At 26.1% G+C, this 24,109-nt stretch overlaps 4 protein-coding genes across 4 annotated transcripts; 3 read left to right on the forward strand and 1 right to left on the reverse strand.

Annotated features, from left to right (window-relative positions):
- The first annotated feature begins 1,480 nt into the window (after positions 1–1,480).
- LOC103571446 (outer mitochondrial transmembrane helix translocase) lies at positions 1,481–5,616 on the forward strand. Its single transcript, XM_008549614.3, has 6 exons — positions 1,481–2,035; positions 2,740–2,982; positions 3,226–3,427; positions 4,662–4,858; positions 4,948–5,126; positions 5,198–5,616. Exons 1-6 carry the CDS (start codon positions 1,880–1,882, stop codon positions 5,361–5,363), a joined length of 1,143 nt encoding a protein of 380 aa, XP_008547836.1. The 5' UTR covers positions 1,481–1,879; the 3' UTR covers positions 5,364–5,616.
- A 912-nt stretch (positions 5,617–6,528) lies between these two features.
- Positions 6,529–8,059, forward strand: LOC103571445 (phosphatidylserine decarboxylase proenzyme, mitochondrial). The gene has a single exon (XM_008549613.3). It carries the CDS (start codon positions 6,666–6,668, stop codon positions 7,905–7,907), a length of 1,242 nt encoding a protein of 413 aa, XP_008547835.1. The 5' UTR covers positions 6,529–6,665; the 3' UTR covers positions 7,908–8,059.
- A 1,557-nt stretch (positions 8,060–9,616) lies between these two features.
- Positions 9,617–19,226, forward strand: LOC103571444 (protein FAN). The gene is made up of 16 exons (XM_008549612.3): positions 9,617–9,892; positions 9,972–10,205; positions 11,288–11,480; positions 11,593–11,778; positions 11,853–11,924; positions 12,016–12,224; positions 12,297–12,459; positions 13,943–14,097; positions 14,347–14,525; positions 14,601–14,732; positions 15,816–16,016; positions 16,819–17,086; positions 17,156–17,386; positions 18,517–18,605; positions 18,694–18,945; positions 19,038–19,226. The coding sequence occupies exons 1-16, from the start codon at positions 9,879–9,881 to the stop codon at positions 19,130–19,132; spliced, it is 2,673 nt and encodes an 890-aa protein (XP_008547834.1). The 5' UTR covers positions 9,617–9,878; the 3' UTR covers positions 19,133–19,226.
- Positions 19,227–19,318: 92 nt separating this feature from the next.
- On the reverse strand, positions 19,319–23,824 carry LOC103571443 (mitochondrial uncoupling protein Bmcp). The gene is made up of 7 exons (XM_008549610.2): positions 23,426–23,824; positions 23,202–23,349; positions 21,620–21,899; positions 21,289–21,407; positions 19,801–19,861; positions 19,611–19,697; positions 19,319–19,537 (listed from the first exon to the last, which is right to left on the reverse strand). The coding sequence occupies exons 1-7, from the start codon at positions 23,496–23,498 to the stop codon at positions 19,412–19,414; spliced, it is 894 nt and encodes a 297-aa protein (XP_008547832.1). The 5' UTR covers positions 23,499–23,824; the 3' UTR covers positions 19,319–19,411.
- Positions 23,825–24,109: the final 285 nt, after the last annotated feature.

A 24,109-nucleotide genomic window follows, 5' to 3' on the forward strand; every position in this document is an offset into this window, starting at 1 on the left:
AAGCTAAAGTGGCTATTAAGGTTGTAAAGCATTTAAAATCATTGGAAACACGATCTATGACAATATTCAAAAAATACTGCTAGGAAATTCGACGATCGCTACTTGCATTATTAATATCCTTTTAAAATGTGTTTTTACCAAATAAAAAATTAACCATCAAATTATTACTAGAATTATTAGGCGGCTGAGGCAACCGTTCGGCACGCGCGTGGCTCGGGCGATCACCGAAGTTAAGTAGCATCGAGCATGATCACTACTGGGCTGGGTGACCGTTTAGCCACACGTCGGGTTCGAACGAAGGTTCTGATCGCTAGGCGCGGGATGAAGATACAGTGATCGGTAAAATTCCCATTTTACCGATCACTGGAGCTGCACCCAAACCGAACTGTACTGGCTAAGTTTTCTCTGTGATATCCCTAGCCACTGCACCTCCATTGCACTAGGGAGGTTGCAGGGCATCACCGTAATGATGCAGTACAGTATAAGCACAAGTCGGGCCACAGCCGCACAACGGAAGGCAGAGGAGGAGAAGTAAAGCAGTTTACGATATAAAGGCAAAAAGTGTAAAAGGCCGTAATTGCTGCGGCTATACACTAGAAAACAAATAAAATTAAAAAAAAAAATTATTACCAGAATTATTCAATAATTAAACAATGATCTTTTTCGTTTTAAGAAAATATTATGGATAATCTATTTTCAAGGCGTAAAAAGCAAAAAATGTTATCACACAAAATGTTATTTTAAAAAATGGCGCCAAATATCTGATGATCTTTTCGGATTCTCCGCTCGGCGCACTGGGACGCTTGCAATATACCCGGGAAATTTTGAATTCATAATTAAATTTAATTAGTAGAAAAAAAGTAAATTACCAATTTAAAAAAAAATGTATTAATTATCAGTGTTGCGAGACTGGTTGCAGTCACTATGAGACAGGTTGCAGACACGCTACAGCCCGTGACTGCAAGATAATCTACAAGACAGGTTGCAGACACGGGACTACGGCCCGTATATACATATATTAAAAAATACACATGTATATATATATATATATTTTAAATAATTTATTAATTATAAATTTTTTGTTGTTTTATTTCTATTGGTGTGTTCGGACCCGCCACCCAGGGTACTTTGACGCTCTTTTCGCACACGAAATTAACATTAATTTCTATTAATTAATGATCGATTTGAAATACTAAGATTTGTTTCACACTAATTTCACTTTAATCAATACGCTGATAATTAATACATTTTTTTTTAATTGATAATTTACTTTTTTTCTACTAATTAAATTTAATTATGAATTCAAATTTTTCCGGGTATATTGCAAGCGCCCCAGTGCGCCGAGCGGAGAATCCGAACAAACCAGGAGAACGCGTTTGACGCACGCGCATCTCATATTCCATAGTTGTTGTCAAGAAATCGATAGGTAAAAATCTCGATTTAAATTTTTACAAAGTCGATTTACTTAACAATCGATTCAAAACGACTTTACACAAGCTCTACGATTTCTTACCAAGTGTACATCGCATTATACTCATGTTAAAGTTAAAAAATTTCAATTAATTATTTTATACTATCATTTAAATACCCACTAATGATGATAGTTTTTATTAACACATTTTTATAACATACTAATTATACTTAAGAAATAATATTAAATTCAGTGAAAGTCTTAACGTTAATAAATAAAAAAATAAATTCTTTATCTACCGGTCTGTGATTCCCACCATTGTGTATAAAACTCAATGCTTCAATTGATACGTTATAATAATCACATGTTTAATCAACTTACTGTAAAATCAATATTAGTATATAAAACTAATCATTAAATAATTTAAAATTTTTTTAAAATACCTGTACAAGTGATTATAATAATAAAATGAGTCTAGCTGACGGTGGAGGGTTAAGTCGTTACGAAATATTTTCAATAGTTGCAAGATTAACTTTAGTTACTGCAGTAGGTTTTTTTAGTATGAGATGGTTTATAAGTCAAATAGATCCTATGGCAAAAACTAAAAGAAAAGCCAAAGAAAAGGTTTGATAATAATTAATTACCGTAATATATAATTATCTTTACTATGTAATTGTCAAAAAAAAGCTTTTTTTCCTAGTATAACCTTAACTTGATATTTTTATGCTGCACATTTTATTTATTTTTTAAATATACTATTATATATTATTATATGATAGTAAATGATACTGAAGTTAGCAAACGTCAAATAATTTTGAAATTAAAGAAAATAATAAATTATAACGAAAAAAAAAACATTGAAAAATTGCATTTGTAGTTTTTTTTTATTTTCTACAAGTGCATTTTTTTAGTTTTTGTTTTTTTGCAATTAATTTGGTGAAAAAAAAAAAATCCGAAAATTACTAATTGTCTGTTAACTTCAGGATCATAAGTTAGCGGGCATCTGACGATTTTTAAAACTTTGAAATAATCAATTAAAATTTTTTTATATGTAATTTCAAAATTCTCGTATATCTGTTATATTTACGTGAGTGAATGTAGCAGACATCAGAGAAATTTAAAATTATAAACAAATAAAGTAAATAATTAAAAAAATAATATTTATAAAAAATGCACTTATTAAATTTTCAATTTTTTAAATGCGCATTTTTTAAAAATTTATTTTATTAATTATCTACTCCGTTTACTATTAATTTTAAATTTGTCTGATGTCTGCTACATTCACACTCATATATTAACACTCATTATTATTATTTTTGTTATTACAGGCTAAAGAACAGTTGAAAAAATTAGCTAAAACAAGTGGAGTTAGTTTGTCAATAGATACAAATCAATTAACTGAATATGAAATGATGATTGCAACTCATCTTATCGACCCCAAAGATATTCCAGTATCATGGAATAATATTGCTGGACTTGATTCAATTATTCAAGAGCTCAAAGAAACTGTAATACTTCCAATCAGAAGAAAAGAATTATTTGAAGATTCAAAATTGACACAAGCACCTAAGGTTATTTAAATTTAAAAACTATTAGTTATAATCCGTGAAAAAAAATTTCTTTCATCGTTAATTCAAATTTTAATTTATTATCAAGATAACTAAAAGTTGTTGGCATAAAATCGTGGTAAAAATCATATGTGTGTCAAAATATTAATGACACGATGAAAGAAATTTTTTATATGGGAACAAATATTTATTTTTCAATCTTTTTTAATTCCTGATAATTAAATAAAAATTCAAATTTATTGACAGGGTGTACTTTTACATGGGCCACCTGGATGTGGAAAAACAATGATTGCTAAAGCAACAGCACGTGAAAGTGGCACTTGTTTTATAAATTTAGATGTAAGCATGCTTACTGACAAATGGTATGGAGAAAGCCAAAAATTAACTAATGCTGTATTTTCTTTAGCTGTTAAGTTACAACCGTGTATAATTTTTATTGATGAAATTGGTAAGTTTTAAATAATTAGATTTGATCAAGATGTAATTATATCTTTGTCATAAATAGTTATATCCAATTTACAACGGCGTCATCATATTTCCACCAATAAATATTTTTTTATATAATCTACAGTGGAGCTACTAATTTCGATATTTCTTTAGCCAGTAGGAACATCAGTTTTTTCCTAAGGCAGAAAATATCTAGCTTCTACCTGGTAAATTAGTTGACTATTTCAGCTTTATAAGAATCGCATTTGTGTATTCTAAACCTTATCAATATAATCATATATAATTCTAACCCACCAAATTATTATTAATTTAATTAGTCTTCAATTGTCTCGTTTCGACTGGCTCTAAATATCAAAACTCTATATTTCAATGCAGGTAATTAGAAAAAATAGAGAAAGCGGCACGGGATAAAATATCATTTCAGACTTATTATGATCTCAGTCAACTTTGCATTCGTCTAAAATTGTCTTGTCTCATTCTTTACCACAAAATATACTATTAAAATTCTACCAAATAATATTACTGCTTTATCATATTCCTAACAGAAAAAAATACTTCTATATACGTAGTTATAGATGTAGTCATGGGAGTGTTTTTGTAATACAGATGTAGTGAGGCAGTGATATTATTTGGTAGAGTTGTATTATGATAGTAACAATATTTGTTATCGGATCCAAAATCGAGTAATATTTGTCAAATCTGTCATTTTTTCAAAAGATTCTATCGCTGGCATTTCAAATTTTTTTTTTTCGGTCTATAGGATTTCTGAAAAAGTCCACAAAATTTCAAGTACCTAAGTCGACGTGAGCTAAAGATATTGGGTCCAAGATCAGATGAAGTATGGAAACACATAATTTTTTTAAATTATTTAAAAAAAAGTATTTGTTAAACTTTGTCGCTGACTTTTATAATTTTTGAAAAATATAAATCATAGCAAATTTTCCGTTCAATTCGGGTCCGAAGTCATGACTAGAAAAAACCATGTTTGGTACGGACACGTCAAAAAGTTTTGGAATACCCTTTAGACTGATCTGCTAGTTTTGTTGGCTAGTTGCAGGGACATACAATATTTGGTAAAGAGAAAATTGAGTAAAAAATATTTAATGGTGAGAATCTGATGGCAAAATTATAATTGAGGTATTTCTACCTGTTTTTAGTAGAGATATAAATGACTAAAAAATGATTATTTTATTACGATAAATAATTTATTAAATGTAAATTATAAATATTTAAAGATTCATTTCTGCGAGTCCGTAATTCTCAAGATCATGAAGCAACTGCTATGATGAAAGCACAGTTTATGTCATTATGGGATGGATTAATAACTGATCCTTCGTGTACTGTAATTATTATGGGAGCAACTAATCGACCACAAGACTTGGACCGTGCTATACTTAGACGAATGCCCGCAACCTTTCACGTTGGTCTACCAGTTAGTATTATTTTTTTTTCTTTTATTGTTTACTTCCATACTATTTGCTTAATCTATTTATTAATTTATTTTAAAATATATTTTAATAGACTGAAGAACAACGTACAGAAGTGCTAAGACTTATTTTAAGAGCTGAACCTACTGATGAAGATGTAGATATACAAACATTATCTAAATTAACAGAAGGATTTTCTGGTTCTGACTTACATGAAATGTGTCGAACTGCATCATTATATCGAGTTCGTGATTATTCACGCGATCATCCCAAGTAATACAATAATTTTTATTTAAATAAATTATAATACAAGTATATTTTATTTAAAAATAATATATTTTCAGCTCACTATCAGAAATGTTGGCCAATACTAATAGCAATGATGAAGAATATCACGATACATTGCGACCAATAATGCACGAAGATTTAGTTACTGCGTTTAAAAAAATGAGAATGTCGAAAGTACAAACAGGTAGCTTAAATAGTATGGCTAGATTAGATTTAGACTAAATACTTTAATCTATTATAATAAAAACGTTTAAAAAAATGTTTAAAACTTTAAATATACTATTGTAAAAATTTTTAAACATTTTTGTTCTTTTTTTTTTTATATATATATACATGTTTGAATGCATCATTTTTTTTACTTATGACATTAATTGTTTTTTTCTGCAAATAACTAAGATATCTACACTTACCAATCAATTATTAACAATTCAGATTGTTATTCGATTGTAAATTAAGGTCGTAAAAAAACTACGTATGTATAAATACGAAACTGTAAATAAATAGTACATTAAAAAAAGTAATTGAAATAACTGAAAGATTTTTTTTTTTAGTATCGTTACCTGATTACCAGCATTTACACTAGTAAATACAACCCTAATTAAACAACTGAATTCTATCGAATTAAACAATTAAATTTTTAATTCTATTTAATTCAGATAAATTCTGTTAATTCGGTATTTAACTTAAAAATGAATTCTGTCTAATTCAGCAGGAAAACCAGAATTTGTCCAAATTAAAACGAATTTAAATAATTCTATTCGATTTAATTCTGATTAATTCGAAAATAATTCTCTAATTTTTGGTTCTGAATCCGAGTTAAACTGAATTTGAAATTTTTAGATCGGTTTTATTCTGTTTGATACAAATTCAAATTTTTAATTAAGTTGAACTCTGTTTTACAGAATTCGACAGAATATAACAGAATTAAAATTTTGAATTCAGTTGTTTAATCAGGGAAATTAACTTAGTGGATACTATCTCGAATCAAAAAAACAAATTCCAGTTCGAACCTCAAAATACTACGTGAGGTATTTAAGGGACAAGCTGGACTTTGGAGATTGAGAACTGTGTGGAAAGAAATTCCAGTTTAAGCCTCAATGTTGTAGTTGTCGGCGATTTTAACCTAATTGAGGTCTAAACTGGTATAAAAAAATTCACAGCTCCAGATTTAGGCCTTAATTTCTCAAAGGACGTAACCTATGCAGGTTCTCTCACTGTTTTTCGTAAGAAATATTGTCATTCCAACAAGAGAATGAACTTCGGGTGTCATCGGTTTTTACTCCCACTATGGATGTTTTATGTACTAAATGTTCTCTGATTTTTCTGTGCGCATGCGCAGTTCATAAATGTTCAGTAATGGGGGCAATTTCCGAGGTCCATTCTCTTACTGAGACGACAATAAATACTTTGGTTATGAAATTGTTGTGTACGACGTGCGACAATTGATAACTTTGGAGGTTATGAAATAGAGCTTTCCAATAAAAGTGATTTTCATTTGTTTGAACAAAATTGTCCTGTTACTAAATGTCATTTTTTAAATTTTCAAAATTCTCTCGGCATATAAGGTTGATTCCTTCTCGATGCGGTTATGCTGATAATACTAAAAATTCTACTTTCAGTAGAAAATCTGATATATCGTTTAAAATTGCAAAAAACTGGAAGATTATTGTGCCTATCGGAATTGGGATATCAGTCGTTACCATTTGGCGGTGGAGTCATGCTAAGAGGCAAGGAAATTTTGCTTATTCTAATGTGGTGACTGATACAGTCAATGACTTAATAATTCAGTGCTATTATTTGTTACCTTTGAGAGCTACAAGCCGAATATTTGGATGGTTAGCAGAAATAGAGCTGCCTCTGAGATTGCGTCCTTTTTTATACAATACGTACGCTAAATTGTTCAATGTAAATTTAGATGAAATTGATTGTGATCTTCTGTTATTTCCTAGTTTGGCCGATTTTTTTGTAAGGCCACTGAAACCAAGTTCAAGGCCTATTGCTACAAATACAAATATTGTTTCTCCTGCAGATGGAACAGTATTGTACTTAGGACCCGTCTTATGTTCAAAGTTGGACAAAGTTAAAGGAGTTACCTATAATCTCCAAAATTTTTTGGGTGAAAAGAACCTAAAATTATTTGAGGAAGAGGAAAAACTTACTTATGATAATAATGATCATTTCGCAAAGTTGCTTTTGAAAAATCCGAAAAATTCATTATACCAGTTAACAGTATACTTGGCACCTGGAGATTATCATCGATTTCATAGTGCAACTGACTGGAAAATAAAAATTCGCCGTCATTTTCAAGGTGAATTGCTCAGTGTGAATCCGAAAGTAGTTAATTGGTTGCCAAATCTTTTCGAAATCAACGAGAGAGCCGTTTACATAGGTGATTGGGCAGGAGGTTTTATGGCATATGCTGCCGTTGGTGCAACTAATGTAGGTTCTGTAAGGGTGTATTGTGATAATACTCTTAAGACAAATAGAAAAAACGGGAAAGAAGAGGAAAGTTGGCAAGAGTTATGTTTTAATTCTGTGAATATTAACAAGGGTGAACTATTTGGCGAATTTAGATTAGGATCAACAATAGTGCTTTTATTTGAAGCTCCTAAAGATGTTAAATTTTCTGTAACAGAAGGTCAGGTAATTAAAATGGGCGAAGCATTAACGAAATCACCAATTAAGTGTCGAACAATTAATATTTCATTTAATTTTAAACAATGTACTGCAGAGGCTCTAAAATTTATTCGATTCAAATGTAAATAAAACTATGATTTTTCGTATGATTCATAAAAAAGTATGTCTATCATAAGAGAAATAATTAAGTACAAAAATAAAACAGTGTAAAGTGTATGTTCAGTGTAAATGTAAGCTAGTATATTTTCACAGTCATTAAAATTCTATTTCCGAAATAAATACTTTAGACTAATTTATTAAAAATTTGCAGACAAATTACCAGAACCTCTATAAAGTATAACAAATGAAAATAAATATTTATTTTTATTTATATTTATTCAAAAAAAAATATAATAGTTACTATGAGAAAATAGTTAACCGAAAGAAAATTTAGTATACATTTTTTCAATGAAAATAAAAAAATTTATTGAAGACAAAATGTTGGATATTTTATTTAAGAAATTTAAAAAAAAAATTTTTTTTTTTGAGACCTATTAAAAATTTGTACAGGAATATATAAAGACGAATAATAATAATAATAATAATAATAATAATAATAATAATAATAATAATAAATTTATTTTGTTTGACATATAAATTTTTGTAAGTACTTAGATTTTCTTTTCAACTCAAATATTTTCTGAGTCCAGAAAGCGATAATTTATTTTTTAAGGATTTTGAGAGCTTCGTTAGAATTTAAAACCGATGAAGAGTTTGCATTTAGACCTCATAATTCTCACTGAGGATTTAGAGTGCCAATATCGTATCATTTTTCGTCCGGTAAATAAAAAATCAAAGGAATTGAATTTTTTGAGGTACAAACTAGAATTTGTTTTTTGACTCAGGTATATATAATCATAAAATTATTTTAAAATATAATTTATTCTCTTACTATAACTAGAATCATTTATTATTGAACCCGTATTTTAAATTTATAAAATTATTGTTCTCATGTAAAAATTAAAGATATTTAATAATGTTTAAAACATTAAAATAAGTACATTACGAGTTATTCGAGAAAAGTTATTATTTTTCAAATTTATCGTCCTTGATAACTCTTAACCACAAACCGATTTCAATGGCCTTTGCGCCATTTCAAGGCTGAACCCGTTTAAATTTTTAAACCAATTAGTGAAAAAGAATTTTACAAAAAAGAAAGGAAGAAATTAACTCGATTGATTAAACTTAAATTTAAAAAAAATCTAAACTCTCATAAACTTTCTTCAGTATACTAAGACATCTTGCAAATAATTAGAATTTTTGAGGGCCTTAAAATTTTAACGTCTAATGAAAACTCTATTTTCGAAAATCGAACCCAAAACAATAACTTCAACTTTCCTTTTTTTTTTTTTTTTTTCAATTTGAATTGGAATTTTTTTTGGAAAAAGTTTAAAATTTTTCAACAAAAAGTAAATTTTTTTTTTCATCTAAAATCTATCAATTCAACATATAGTTTATAAGCAAATTAAAATCGATAATAAAAAAAATAATATGATGAGAACTTTATTTATTTCCTATAAAAATTTACTTTTTGATTTGAAATAATTCAAAATAATTTGAAATGATTTAAAACAATTTGAATTGACTAATACATAGATATACACTTAGCATGGATTGAATCATTTTTCTTAATCAGGGTTTATATCGCAATTGCTTTAAAAAGCATCTTTTAAACGATATATTCATTATCATAAATAATTACTTATAAATCTATTGTTTAATAAACCACATAATAAATAATTTAGTAAGTATAATTACGATTCCCTTAAAAAAAAGTAAACGGTGATTCATGTATCAGTGATTCTCAATCTCAATTTGAAAATAGTAAAAAAAAGAGTCAACAGCTGTCATATATTGTAGTATTGACTAAAGTTTTTTATTTTATTTACTTTGTAATTGTAAATAATTGAACATAAATCTCTTTTTATTTTATGCTAAATAAATTATTTCATAAAATAAACTAAAGTGAATTATTTAACTAATAGTTTGGTAGTGAAATACATCAAACGATTCACTTTATTAAGGTTACCAAAACTAATAAATACATAATTTTAATTAACAATGGATAAAGAACGGTAAATTTTAACAAATTAAAATTTTTTATTTGTTTAGAAAATAACTTTATAAATATACTGATTTAAAATAATATTTTAGATTTACAATGCTCCTTTTGGAACCAGGTGAAATATTTTTTGAAGATTACAGTGTGCGTATGAAATTAAATGAATTTTCGGATAATGAAAAACATGATTGGATGGATGGACGATTGAAATTATGTTCAAAATCATTAGTATTTGTTAATAAAGATATTAATGAACCGCTTATAAAACTCCAAATGAAAGAAATCATATCAGTTGAAAGTGCTAAAGATGACGAAAATGAATCTGGGTTAATATTTTTTTTCTCTTATCCAAAATTTATTATTTATTTATTTTATTTCCATTAATTTATTTATTAATAACATACGCCAATCGGCTATATACAACTGGTTACAAAATATTCAGATTCAAATATAAGGAAAACTATGATTTGAAAAGAGAAACATATTCAATTATAATTCAACTTTGAATTTTTTGACTGAGGAAAGAAAAAACTTGATTAATTATTCAGAAGATTTTTAATATTTCAGTGAAAAACTGATATATCCACCAAAAAAATTCATGTCTGAATCGAACTCGTTGACTTGGATAGCTATTCTGTTGTACGGTTCATTAATTACGTAGTTTTTATTAGATCTTAGCGTGTTAATTATTCGATTGCTCCTGAGACACGGTTTATTACAGACAATACCAAAGTCTCCTAGTATATCAGGCGAATCGATCAATCCATTGATGATTTTATAGAAGAAGATCAGATCAGCTATTTGTCTTCGAGTGGATAGATTATTGATTATCACGATGTTTTTTTTGGTGTTTAAATTTTAAATCTCTCAGATTCACTTTTTTCCTGACGTGAAATGTTTATTCACTCCAATCAATTATTATTTTTTTTACCTCCATTATCATTTTTTTACAAAAATATATTTTATTAAAACGGATGTTCATATTCTTACTCAAATCCGATATATTAAATGAAAGTAAAAATTTGATATAATTATAATAAATTATTAAAATTAATTAAAAATTTTTTTAATATTCTTAATAATACGATTATAAATTATCCAAACAAGCAGAAAGATTTTGAAATATAAAACGTACAATTTTTTTTTTTTATTAGACCAAGTGACGAATTAAAATTACCTCTAACTCTAAAATAAATTTTCTAATGTGACTCACCCTTTCTAAGTTTCTAAATCTTTTAAATTTTTTTAAATACAGCCGCTGAATTCATAAATTTATTTTTAAAAAAATTTAGTCAATTAATAATAAAATGAGGAAAGACTTGATTCCGGTTCTTATTTTTAGTTAATTAAAATTTTTTTCTCATTGTTAGTTTAATAATAATTATTGTTTTATTTTCAATAATTCTAGAAATGTATTAACTATTATCTGTAAACAATATGCAGAAATGCTTAAAGGCAATCGTTTGGAACCTTATAAATTTATTCATAAAAAAGTAAATTTTTTATTATCGTTCAATTATGCAAATCCAGATGATTGTCTTCCACATATCATGCAGCTTTTACGAGCTTCAACACTTCCAACAGCTGAACAAAATGCTATGGTAATTAAATTATTTAATTAATATAAATTGAAAGTAATTTAAATAATATATATTTATATATTTTTGATATAAAATTATTTTACAACTTATCACTAAAAATTATTATCTTCAGATAATGACTATCGTACATTCAAGACAGTCAAGATTTAAATTTGATACTTCTTGGCTTGAAGATTTATACGAGCAAGTTGTATTTGAAGTACAAGCTAGTAAAGTATTACCATTAATTATTAACCCCGGGAGAGTTTTAATAACTAATTCTCGAATTTATTTTCAACCATACAATAATTTAGATCAGGTTTTTATAAATTTTTTAAAAATCAGCAATCAAGCTTTTTAATTTTATAAATTTATTTTTTTTTTCTTTTTTAGCATGCAGTTTTAAAAATAAATATAAAAAATGTTAAAAATATTTTAAAGAGAAGATTTTTATTACGTCCGATTGTAAGAACCTAATTATCAACTGATTTTTTTGTTTAGAAAATTAATGAGTGAAAGAAAAAAAAGTGAATAAAAAATATTTTTAATATTACAGGGCTTAGAAATAAAGTGGACAAAACCACCGGAGAATAAAGTTGAATATTTGTTTTTATCAGTAAAGAATCAAGATGATCGTGATAAACTTTATGAGAGTTTGATAAATCAACCCGAGCTTAAACTTGAAATAGTGCCACAAAATCAAATGACAATACAATGGCAAAATGGAGCTTTATCTAATTATGATTATCTTCTATATATAAATAGGTAATTTGCAATGACAAAAAAATTAGTGATAAATTTATTAATAAATAAATTTTAAATAGTTTATTTTTATAGTTTAGCTGATCGAACATTTCATGATTTAACGCAATATCCAGTAATGCCATGGATTATACAGGATTATTCATCATCTACTTTAGATCTCAATGATCCAAAAAATTATCGTGATCTAACAAAACCGATTGGAGCCTTAGAACCAACTAGACTAGAGCGATTAAAAGTAAATTAATAATAATATTTATTTATAGTCACTGTTTAAAATTTCCCATTTAATTTGAAGTAAATTAGTTTCAATAATTTCCAAGCCATAAGTGTCATAAAAATTAAAGTCATAGGGTATTTTTTCATTTTATTTTATTTACAGTTAGTACTTTATTTTTTGAATTAAAATACAATTCAATATCTTGATTGATCACATAGAACATATATTTTTAAATAATCACATTGTATTTTTATTTAAGATTATGCTTCAATTTTTTACATCTTTAATATGAAAAATCCATAATCATGTAATATCGATAAATTTTATTCAACTTTCACGGCAGTTAATCCTTATAAATCTAAAAAATTCTCAACTGCGTTATTGAGAGAATAAGAAAAAATTTAATCAGTTTAATTTCTTTATGATAAAAGTAATTAAATTTGGTATCCGTTGAAAGGTCTTGACTTAAATTTGTATCTTTTCGAAATTTAGGGTTTTTATAAGACAATTAGTTCTATATCGAGTTTTATAAATGGATAGATAGATAGCCCTAATTAGAAATTCCGATTGAAACCGCTGAATTCCGATCGAAATCCGATAGACATTCAATCGGAGTTCATTAGTTTCAATAGAAGTTTTTAATCAGGGAAATAATATAATTTGTTTGGCTATGAAGTCATGACTTCTTGCGGCCATCAAAAGCAAAAATATGTAATATAACATACATTTTGTTCTTATGTTCCTTTATACAATTTAAATAATACTTTTTTCAATAATTAAACTCATCAATTTACATTATATGTGATATATATATATATATACAGCGTACATGACAATAATAAAATACAATATATAACACAATAATAGAATATGAGATACAATCATAAATTTATCAATTTATCTTTTATTCAAGGAAATAAAATCAAAAAACATTTTTCTAAACTCAGTAAATGCAGGCATATAAATACAGTTTGGTGGTCAAAGATTTCATAAATAGTTCTAATTATATTTAAATTTCAAACTAAAAAATGTTCTTATACTTGTTTTTGTGTTTGCAAAGCTGCACAAAACAAAATTGTTAATTTTTTATTGGATTTAAATTAACATGAGGTGGCATGATAACCAATTATTTATTAATAATATAACAAAGTCAACAATTTTTTTGATGCCGCTTAAGCGTTTTTTTTATTTGTATGGAATTCTGAAATAATAAGCGTATTAAAATTTTGTAATATTTTGAGATTAGATATTGAGGAAATCTAGTGATTTTTTTAAATATTTCGTGATTGTAAAGTTAACAAAATCAATAAGTTTGTCGGACAAATGATGAGATTTTTCTTATTGAACTTTAATAGTAACAAAATTGAAAAAATATCACTGAGTAAATTGGTAAAGTTTTAATGAAAAAGTGATACTAAGATAGTCACGTAGGGTCTGAAGGTTGATCATATCTTTTAATTAATGAATAATAAGAATGATATTTGTTAATTATATTTTTTAGGAACGATATCAAGAAATGTCTAGTAAAAAGTTTTTGTATGGATCTCACTACAGCGCACCTGGATTTGTATTATTTTATTTAGTAAGAAAATATCCCCAATATATGTTGTGTCTTCAAAACGGTAGATTTGATCATCCTGATCGAATGTTTAATAAGTAAGTAAATTTTTTAGTAAATAAACAAACAAAACATATTTTATACTTTTCTGCTTGCGCTTGGTATGAATTATAAAAAAAAATAAAAAAGATAAATACGAGAGTAGAAAGAGTAAATGAATGAACAAAAAAAAATAGATGGTGAAAAGTTATAATAATGTTTTCAACAAATCTATCTGTGGTTGCTTCATTAACTCTGCAGAATCAATTTGTTGTTACGCTCGTTAACAAGAAAAAAACACCTGACAGTGTAGCGGACGTGTGGAAAAACGTATTGGCAAATATGTCTGACTTCAAAGAACTTGTTCCGGAATTTTATGATCCTACCAACAATGGTGATTTTCTCGTAAATAATTATGCTATTGATTTTGGATTTCGTCATGATGGGACTAAAGTTGCTGATGTACTGCTACCACCTTGGGCAGAAGGTAAAATTTTTTTTTGTAACCAAAACATTTTTTTTTTTAAATGAAATTAAAAAAAATATTAAATAATATTCATAGGACCTAGTGATTTTGTTACAAAATTAAGAAATGCTTTAGAAAGTGATTGGGTATCACAAAATCTTCATCACTGGATTGATTTAATTTTTGGATACAAGCAAAGAGGCATAGAAGCTGAAAAAGCTGATAATGGTAAAAATAATAATATATATATAATAGGGTGTTTAAAAAAATAACGAATTTTTTTTTTCTCGGAAACAGGTTCAAAAGTTTCATTTAAATATAAAAAGACGCCTCTGAAAATTAGAGCTCTTAATATTAACATTAAGAGGTTCCGCATTGCACTTTTCTATTTTCCATAAGATTAACATGGAAAAATTTTTTTTGCGTCTTTTGATTTTTATAACTAGCTAAAATTGCATCATAAAAATAATCATCAGGCATAAATTTGTAGGGAATCGAATGCTTTAAAAAAAAGTCTTCTATCATTTTTTTATAAATCCATTTTTTAAAAAATTATTTGTGATTGAAATGAAATTTATATCAAATTTTGAGATATTTTTACTTTTCCAGCTAAACTATCAGACTTATCACAAAATATTACAGAACTTTTTTTGTAGAAAATTTTATTCCCTAAAAATTATTATCAATAAAGTTACTTTGAATTCCGCATTGTTTTCTAGTTATTTTTATTTTAATGTCAAGCTCTTAAAATCGATCAGAAAATTATTTTTTTTATGAGACATTCAAATAAAAATAACTAGAAAACAATGCGGAATTCGAAAAAACTTTTTGAGTAATAATTTGTAGGAAATAAAGATGCCTACAAAAAAGGTACTATAATATTTTGTGATAAGTCTGATAGTTTCGTCGGAAAAGTAAAAAGATCTCAAAATTTAATGTAAATTCGACTTCAACCTCAAATAACTTTGGAAAAATTAGATTCATCAAAAAATGATAAGAGACTTTTTTTTGTAGAACATTCAATTTCCTACAAAAATATGCCTGCTGCTATTTTTTGTATGATGCATCGTTAGCTAGTTATAAAAATCAGAAGACGCAGAAAAAAACTTTTCCATGTTATTCTTATGGAAAATAGAAAAGTGCAATGCGGAACCTCTCAATGTTAATATTAAGTGCTCTAATTTTCACAGGCGTCTTTTTACATCTAAATGAAACTTTTAAACCTATTTCCGCGAAGAAAAAAAAGTTGTTATTTTTTTAATCCCCCTAATATATAATGAATATTTATATTTATATCATTTTATATTTCAGTATTTTTTCATCTGTGTTACGAAGGAGCTGTAGATTTAGATACAATTCAAGACATTAATGATCGTCATGCTCTGGAAGTACAAATTATGGAGTTTGGACAAATTCCTAAACAAATTTTTACTTTACCTCATCCAAAACGGCTTATTAATACGATTAATCTATCATCTGACTTATTGTTAAGTCAATCAGTTCTTTCCAATGGTAAAAAAAATAATTAATTTTATAATAAAAATTTTAAGAGTGATTATTTGAAAAATCGCGAGTATTTGCCAAGTTTGAATTAGAACATTGATTTTGGATTTAGAATATCTAATTTATATATTTGTTGTTGAGTTTTATTTATTTTTAACGAAAATCTGAAATTGTTTTTTAAAAAATTCCACATTTTTCCGACAGCGTATTTTCGGTTATTTGCTCTGGGCTGCTCGGAATAAGTCCGAAAAATTTCGAAAATAAACGAGATTTTTAATTTCCCGTTCGAATAATAACCCGAGTTTTATATATATATCATATATATATATATATATATATATATATATATATATATATATATATATATATATATATATATATATATATATATATATATATATATATATATATCAAAGTCATATATTTTTTAGATAAACGTGAGATATTTTTTTTTAGATCAATAAAAAAAAATAATGAATTATCGATAACGACGACTTGATCATTGTGTCAAATGATGATATTTTCGTGCATTATATGTAAATATAAAAAAACTTATTCGTGAATATTCAGAATTGAATAATTTTTTATTTTCAAATTGACAATCGATTTCTTTCGGTATTAATCGGCTCCGTTTTGAATAGCCGCCGAGGGCAAGCAACACGCCACTAATAAATAATTTGAATTTTTCGGACAACTCGAAAATTTGTGAATGTGAATTACTCAACCCGAATATTAATACTCAATTTAATATGAATAATTTGTAAATACAAATTACTTTCACATTTTTAAAAAATATTTTTTTTTGTTGCAGAAAATAAAGAAGAAAAAAATAATTTGTCATTAGAGCAATATATTGTGATTCCGTCTCACAAAGATATAATATCAAATATAACTTTTATGAACGACCAAGATAATATGGCATCCGTTGGACATGATGGTGTATTGAAAATTTATTCAATAAAAAACAAAAAATTAACACGAAGCATATCATTGTCAAATTTACCATTATCGTCATGTATTTTCTATAAAACTAAAAATGAACAGAACATATTAGTTGTTGGTTCATGGGATAATACACTGTGAGTAATAATTAATTTTAATCTAATTATTAATGATATTAGTATTTAATCATATTGAAATTATTACAGGATATTTTATGATGTAGAGTTTGGGAAAATAATTGATGTACTAACAGGACATGAAGATGCCGTATCATCGTTAGAACAAAGTCTTACAAGAAATATTTTTATCTCTGGGTCTTGGGATTGCACAGTTAAAATATGGCATAGTTATGAATCTGGTAAAAAAATTAAACCACAGGAGTCTTTGATAGCTCAACTTGATCATGATTCAAAAGTTACTTGCTTAAGTATTTCAAAGTAATTATTATTATTATTATTATTATTATTATTATTATTCCCATCCTAAGTAGCATAGAGACAACTTTAAGATGTCTTTTAAAAAGATAAGACAAACTTTTTTTTATCTCAAAGTGACCTTTTTTGGTACAAATACGACATGCAAATGTTGGTTCCAGAAACAGAGACGAGTTGTGTTGTTTTTCCTGTCTTATTTCAATTAAAACGTCATTTAGATAACTTATTTTACTATTATTTGTAATTTACTTTTTGTCGTCACTTGTGTTAAGTCTTTTCAGTAGACATTTTTTCGGTGACATCTATTTCTGATTGTTTTGTCAACATATTGGTGCCCTATCGATGTCAAAAAGAAGCCTAAAAGCTAATATCTTATATATGTCTCAAAGGCAAGTCTGCTACTTGGGATTTAAAAAAGTTCATAATAGTGAATTTTAAAATTTGAGATAATTCTGAACTTCAAGTTCATTATTTTAAAAAAATTTTCAAGTACTTTTTGGCAAAATTTTCATAATTATTTAAGCAAACATAATTCAATTTAAGAATATTGCTAGTTTAAAGAACGTTAAAAAAAAACTTTAAAACTCATTCTGAACGTTTTTTTTTTTTTTTACTTATCGAACTGCTCAAGAATGAGATCAAGAGGTTGAAAATTATTTGACTCTTTAATTTTATATGTACCTGAAGATTGGAACTTTTTTTGCAGAACGAAAATAAAAAAACAAAATGAAATTTTAAACATCTACTAGATCTATATTTTTGAAATGTTTTGCAGAGGCGCTAGTATATCAGCTGAAAATTGTAGTCTTCTCTCAACTACCCCTTAAGCAGTCAAATTACATAGTTATCATTTTCATTGCGCGAAAAACGTTCCGATCTTTAGGTACATAATTTTATTAAAGTTTCAAAAATGATCAACTCAATTTTAGAATTGTCTTAATATTAAAATTTCATTATTATGTAGCTTTTTACAACATTTTTGAAATCAACTTTTTTATACGTTATTATTATGAATATTATTATTATTATTATTATTATTATTATTATTATTATTATTGTTATTATTATTATTATTGAATAAATATCTCAAATAGATTACTTGTACTCAAAAGAATTATTCTTTATAATTATAGAGATGAAAAATTATTGGTATCAGGTACAGAGGACGGTGAAATTTTTATATGGAATATGGATACGTACAATTTATATTTTATGGTAAAAGGTAAAAAAAAAATTTGCCTCTAAATAATTTAATAAAAAAAAAACAAAAAAAAAGTTTAAATTGATACTAAAATAAAATATTTTTTAAGGACACGAATCGAAAATAAATGCAATGACATTTGATTCAGAATGTAAAAATATAATATCATGTGCAAGTGATAAATTAATAAATGTATTTGATATTCAAACAAGTACAAGAATATACAGTACATCATTAGATAATGAACCAATGGCTTTAGGTTGGAATGGTTCATTATTATTAGTTGGTGATGATCACGGTCATCTAACACTTTGGGATTCACATGGAGCTTCATTCCGATCAAAATTACAATGTCACAACGGTCCGCAAAATAAATAAATATATTTTTATACTATATAAGTATTAATAATCAACTTAGTATTAGTAAAATTAATGTATAAATTTTATTTTTAGGACTATTAACAGCAATAATCGTAACACTAGACAACAAATTTGTGATAACTGGCGGCAATGATAAAAAAATAATTATTTGGAATTGTCATCAGTGATAAAAGTTAATTATGAAAAAATTTTAAATTGTTAATCTTTTTCCTCATATAATTTTTCTACTTACGTTAATATATTATATTATTTGTACACTATATTAATAAAATTAACTATATTTAAAATAATTAATCTTATATGATTTGTTTCATCACTATTAGCAAAAAAAATATATATATGTATGTATTATCAAGTATCGCATTAAAGAATAGTTTATTAATTTAAAACTTAATTATATAATTTTTCTATCTATACAGGTACAATTTGTTTTTTAATTTTTTATTTCAAAACAGTGGCAATTTTTTTAATTGTTCGTAAGTTATAAAAAATATAATATTCCACGGACCCATTCGTAAAAATGTTGGCACAAAACCTTTGTATAGTGCGAAAAAACCTTCATTTTTACATGTCTAGAAAATTTTAATTATTTATTATTAGTAAATGTATGAAAAACTTACTTTTGATATCAATATATACTTTTACCTTTATAAAACAATCTATACTGCCTTTATATATATGAGGTGATGTTTCAATGGTTTTACGTGATCGTCTTTGATTCATTAGTCGTGTCTAAAATAAATACAAATTTGTTATATTCAAGTATAAAATTTGTATTCACTTTTTTTTTATGCATGAATTCAAAGTGTAAAAAAATTAATTATTGAAAACTTACTCGAATAACATCAATGGGTGTTGAAGCTATCGCACTTGCTGTACTGGCTGTGAAACTCGAACTGAAAATATAATTTAAATAATTTTGATTTTCAAATCTACAGTCATTTTAAAAACCGAACAAATCAAATAAAATTTCAAATCCGGACGTCGAATTTTTTTTACTAAATCTCTAAAAAATTAGTTTTCATTTGTTTCTTCATTTTAAATTATTTATTAGGCAATAAAAGTTACTTTCTTCCATACCAAAATGTATATATATATATATATATATATTTTACTCTCACAAGAAATCCGAGCGTAATTATTCTACTATTAATTTTAAAAATTTTTTAAAATTGCTTAATTTTTAAAAAATATTGGAAATTACAAATTATGAAATAAACAATAAATCCGAACACCCCATACCGAAACGCTGGTTACTAGGCTTGAAAAAATCCAACGCAGATTCTACAAGTTCCTATCCTACTTTTTACGACAGATAGGCCATGACTTGGATACCGACGCAATATATGAGTACCTTCACATCAATTAATTAGCGAATTTAAGGCAAGTTAACGACATTTCGTTCTTCTACAAAGTAATCAACGGGTACATTGACTCTCTAGAAATACTTGAACGTTTTGAATTTATCTGCCCCAAACGAGCCTACGACATAGCCGGCTACTAAATACTAGAAAATCCTTCAAAAACTGTCCGTTTTGGGCCTATCAACAGAATATTTAATTCGGTCAATACTGTCTGCTCGAATATGAACTTCTTTGGTCGTCCCTACTCATCCTTTGGAACGTCTGTCAAAAAGCTAGTACTAGAATACAACGACTAACCATGAACTCCTCCACGTTCAATCTTTTTGTCTTCATTATTTTTTTTATTTCTATATTACAATCCATCGCTTAAAGCGTTATTCCGCCTGTTACTCTTCTTTTATATCGTATGTAATTGTTATTGTACATTGCCCTTTGGCGTTAAATAAATAAAAAAAAAAAATTAGCAACTATTCGGTAAAGAATTGAAACTATTATTTTGACTTTTAAGTGTTATTTTTTAGTTAATAACATTCAAGACCAGTGAAAACTAAGTTTAAATCAAAACCGACTTGAAAATCCAGTTAGAATAAAAACTGATCAAAAGACATTTATTTAACATTCACTCAGTCATTTAACATGATTAATTTATTCCACTTGTATAAACAACTATTAGTGCCATGTACAAATTATCATATCCCATACTATCACTGTTTTTGCTTTTGCTTTACTTTATTGCTAGTTTATAAATTATTAATTTTTTGCGATTTACAAAAAATAAGAAAAAGCCTTTTCGCCTCCCATAAAGTATTTACACTAATGAAAAAAAATATTGTAAGTATTAATTAAAAATACAATGAATATGATTACAAATAATTAGCTACGTACTAGTGATAAATTAAATTAAATTTCTTTTACTTAATAATAAATAACTACAGTTAGTAAAATGTAATATTACTCACAGAAAGTGATTGCTGACAGAATCACCAATATGAGGTATCAACCAAAACTTTGTTAAGTCATAAATGGGCAATTCCACCGCCGCAATAATTGCTGCTCTTTGAGCAGTAGGTCCAACTCCCTATTAAATATTAATTGCATAATAATTAACTTATGTTAAATTTTAATATTCTTTTTTTTATAATTAAAACTATACAAAGTAATATTTTATATTCTTTAAATATTATTATATTAAAATAGGAATATTCTATGCGAGGGATAAAGTTAGTAGGATAATTTGAAATAATAATTTTTTATGCATGCATAATTATAAAATACAGCAAAAGCTTTTACCCTCCATAAACCGCGTACACCTTCATGCCGGTATACATCATGGAAGCAACCGTATAAAGATAGATTTCGCTGATTACCATTCACTTGCATACGAACTTTCACCACATCAGTTGGATTAGCAATAGCGCTGGATATCGAGCCTGCTATTGCTGCACAAATAACATTTATAAGAACTAACTTATCAGTTCCCCATTTGTCTGCTGCCATTTGTTTAAGCGTATAGTATGTTCCAAATTTTATTGTTCCATAAGTCGCTTGTCTTAAAATTGCCGAACTGATCCTACCGTAATTAAAAAAAAGTAGTTATTTTTAAAAATTCAAATCTATTTTAAATAAAATACTAACCAACTACAAAAGTTAAATAAAAATGAATAATTAAATTTAAGTGAAACCAAAAATAGTTATAATTAGTTGGTAAACTTAATTAATAACTATTATTGCTTTCACTTAATTAAAAAAATAAAATAAATAAATAAAATAATAAAAAGTGCACCTGAATAAGATTTTAATAAACGTCTGATGAAGAGTGGGATTAACTTACGGTCGGAGAAAAGTTGGACAGGAATTCATTAAGAGTAGAGTCAAGTACAGGAATATTAGCTGTGATCAAGTTTGTACATATTGATAAATCATTTATTTCATCACTTTACAAACTACTATAGACCACAATTATCACTTTAGACCATGGATTTTAAGCAAAAATCATTTGCTTTATTAATTAATTTATTATTTTTCATTTTGTCGCAGATCAAGATGAGCATCATCACAGATGTTATCATTCTATGGATTTTTATTTATAATTGCGAGTAAGCAGCCACTATCGTTCTGATATTGTTATTTTTATTTTTAATTAATGAATAAAAAATACAAAACAATATCATGATTTCGAAGTTAAGCCTGGTTAAAAATACTGATTGAAAAATATTGAGAAGCGGTCTCTCCATGCAAACTGTATATCTATATATACAAACAAAAGAATTTAAATTATTAAAAAGAATTCGAATTTCATCATTTTTTCTTCTTTTCAATCAATATTTTTAAAAAGGGAACAGACAATAAACAATTTTCGGATTTTTTTTTTTAACAAATGAATTACAAAAAAAAAAAAAAAAAAACATATGCACATGTAGAAAATTGAAAAAGCTATAGGTGCAATTTTTCTCAAATATTTTTATTTTTATAATTTGTTTGAAAAAAAATTCAAAAATAATTAGACTTATGATACTGAAGCTAGCCGACGTCTAATAATTTTTAAAATTTTTTTAAAACGACAAATTATAAAAAAAAAAATATTAAAAATAATTTCACATATAGTTTTTTTAATTATTTACAAGTACATTTTTTTATTTTATTTTTTTTTTTCATAATTGACGTTAAAAAAAATCCGAAAATTGCTAATCGTCTGTTAACTTCAGGATCATAGTTAACTTCAGTATCATAACAATATCAAGACTTTCCATCAGACTATTTTTAAATTTTCATTGTTTTTATCACATAAATTTTTATTTTTACTAAAAATTTACTTTCTTCAGTGCAAGAAAAGTAAATAATTTATTATTTAAATGTAAAAAAAATAACTTACCCACAATATAATGAACGGAACCCTTCATGTTTGACCATTTGCAATAATGCATCAACCATACCAGAATATTTTAAATTAGCATGTGTCTTATCAAGTTTTTGCCCTTGAATTTGTAATCGAGTTTTTGTTGTGTCTAATGGGAATGTACCTGCGAAAAAAAAAATAATAAAAACTTAAGCAATAAAAAATTAATAAAATTTATTTAACATTTTTTTAAACAGTACCTAATTCAGCAATAATTGAAGCTAAGCCCCCATATATAAAAGGTTTTATACCAACTGGTTTATTTTCGCCCATCACAATTAATAATTTACTAAATTTAATTTTCAAATTTAAAAAATAAATAAATTTATTTATTTTAAGTACTTTATATACACGCTTGTAAAAAGAGATTGAGTTTTTAGGTTAGCTACCGATTGCATACTTTTCTCAACATTATTGATTTAAATTTTTATAAATATTATTATACTTTCATAAATAATTAATCATGATAAACTTATTTATATAATTAATTTAAACTGTCAAAATGACAAAAAGAAATAAATAACAAATTTTTATGATATAGTTAATATTATTTACACTATTCTAAAAAGGTGGACAGTTTTTTGTCATTTGAGACGACAGGTGCGTTTAAAAAATTATTTCTCATATATTTTTGGCAGATCTTTATTACGCGAAATCATGAAAATTGTCCTTGAAGGTCGAATGACACTGAAGTTAGCCGACATCTAAAAATTTTTGAATTTTTTTAAAAACAATAAATTATAAAAAAAAAAAAAAAACATTTTAAAAAATTACACTTGGAGTTTTTTTAGTTTTTTACATGTGCATATTTTCAAATTTTTTGAAATTAATTTGTTTAAAAGATAATCTGAAAATTTTTAATTGTCTGCTAACTTCAGGATCAT

This window comes from Microplitis demolitor, chromosome 7 (assembly GCF_026212275.2).
Source record: "Microplitis demolitor isolate Queensland-Clemson2020A chromosome 7, iyMicDemo2.1a, whole genome shotgun sequence".
Classification (NCBI taxonomy): Eukaryota; Metazoa; Arthropoda; class Insecta; order Hymenoptera; family Braconidae; genus Microplitis; species Microplitis demolitor.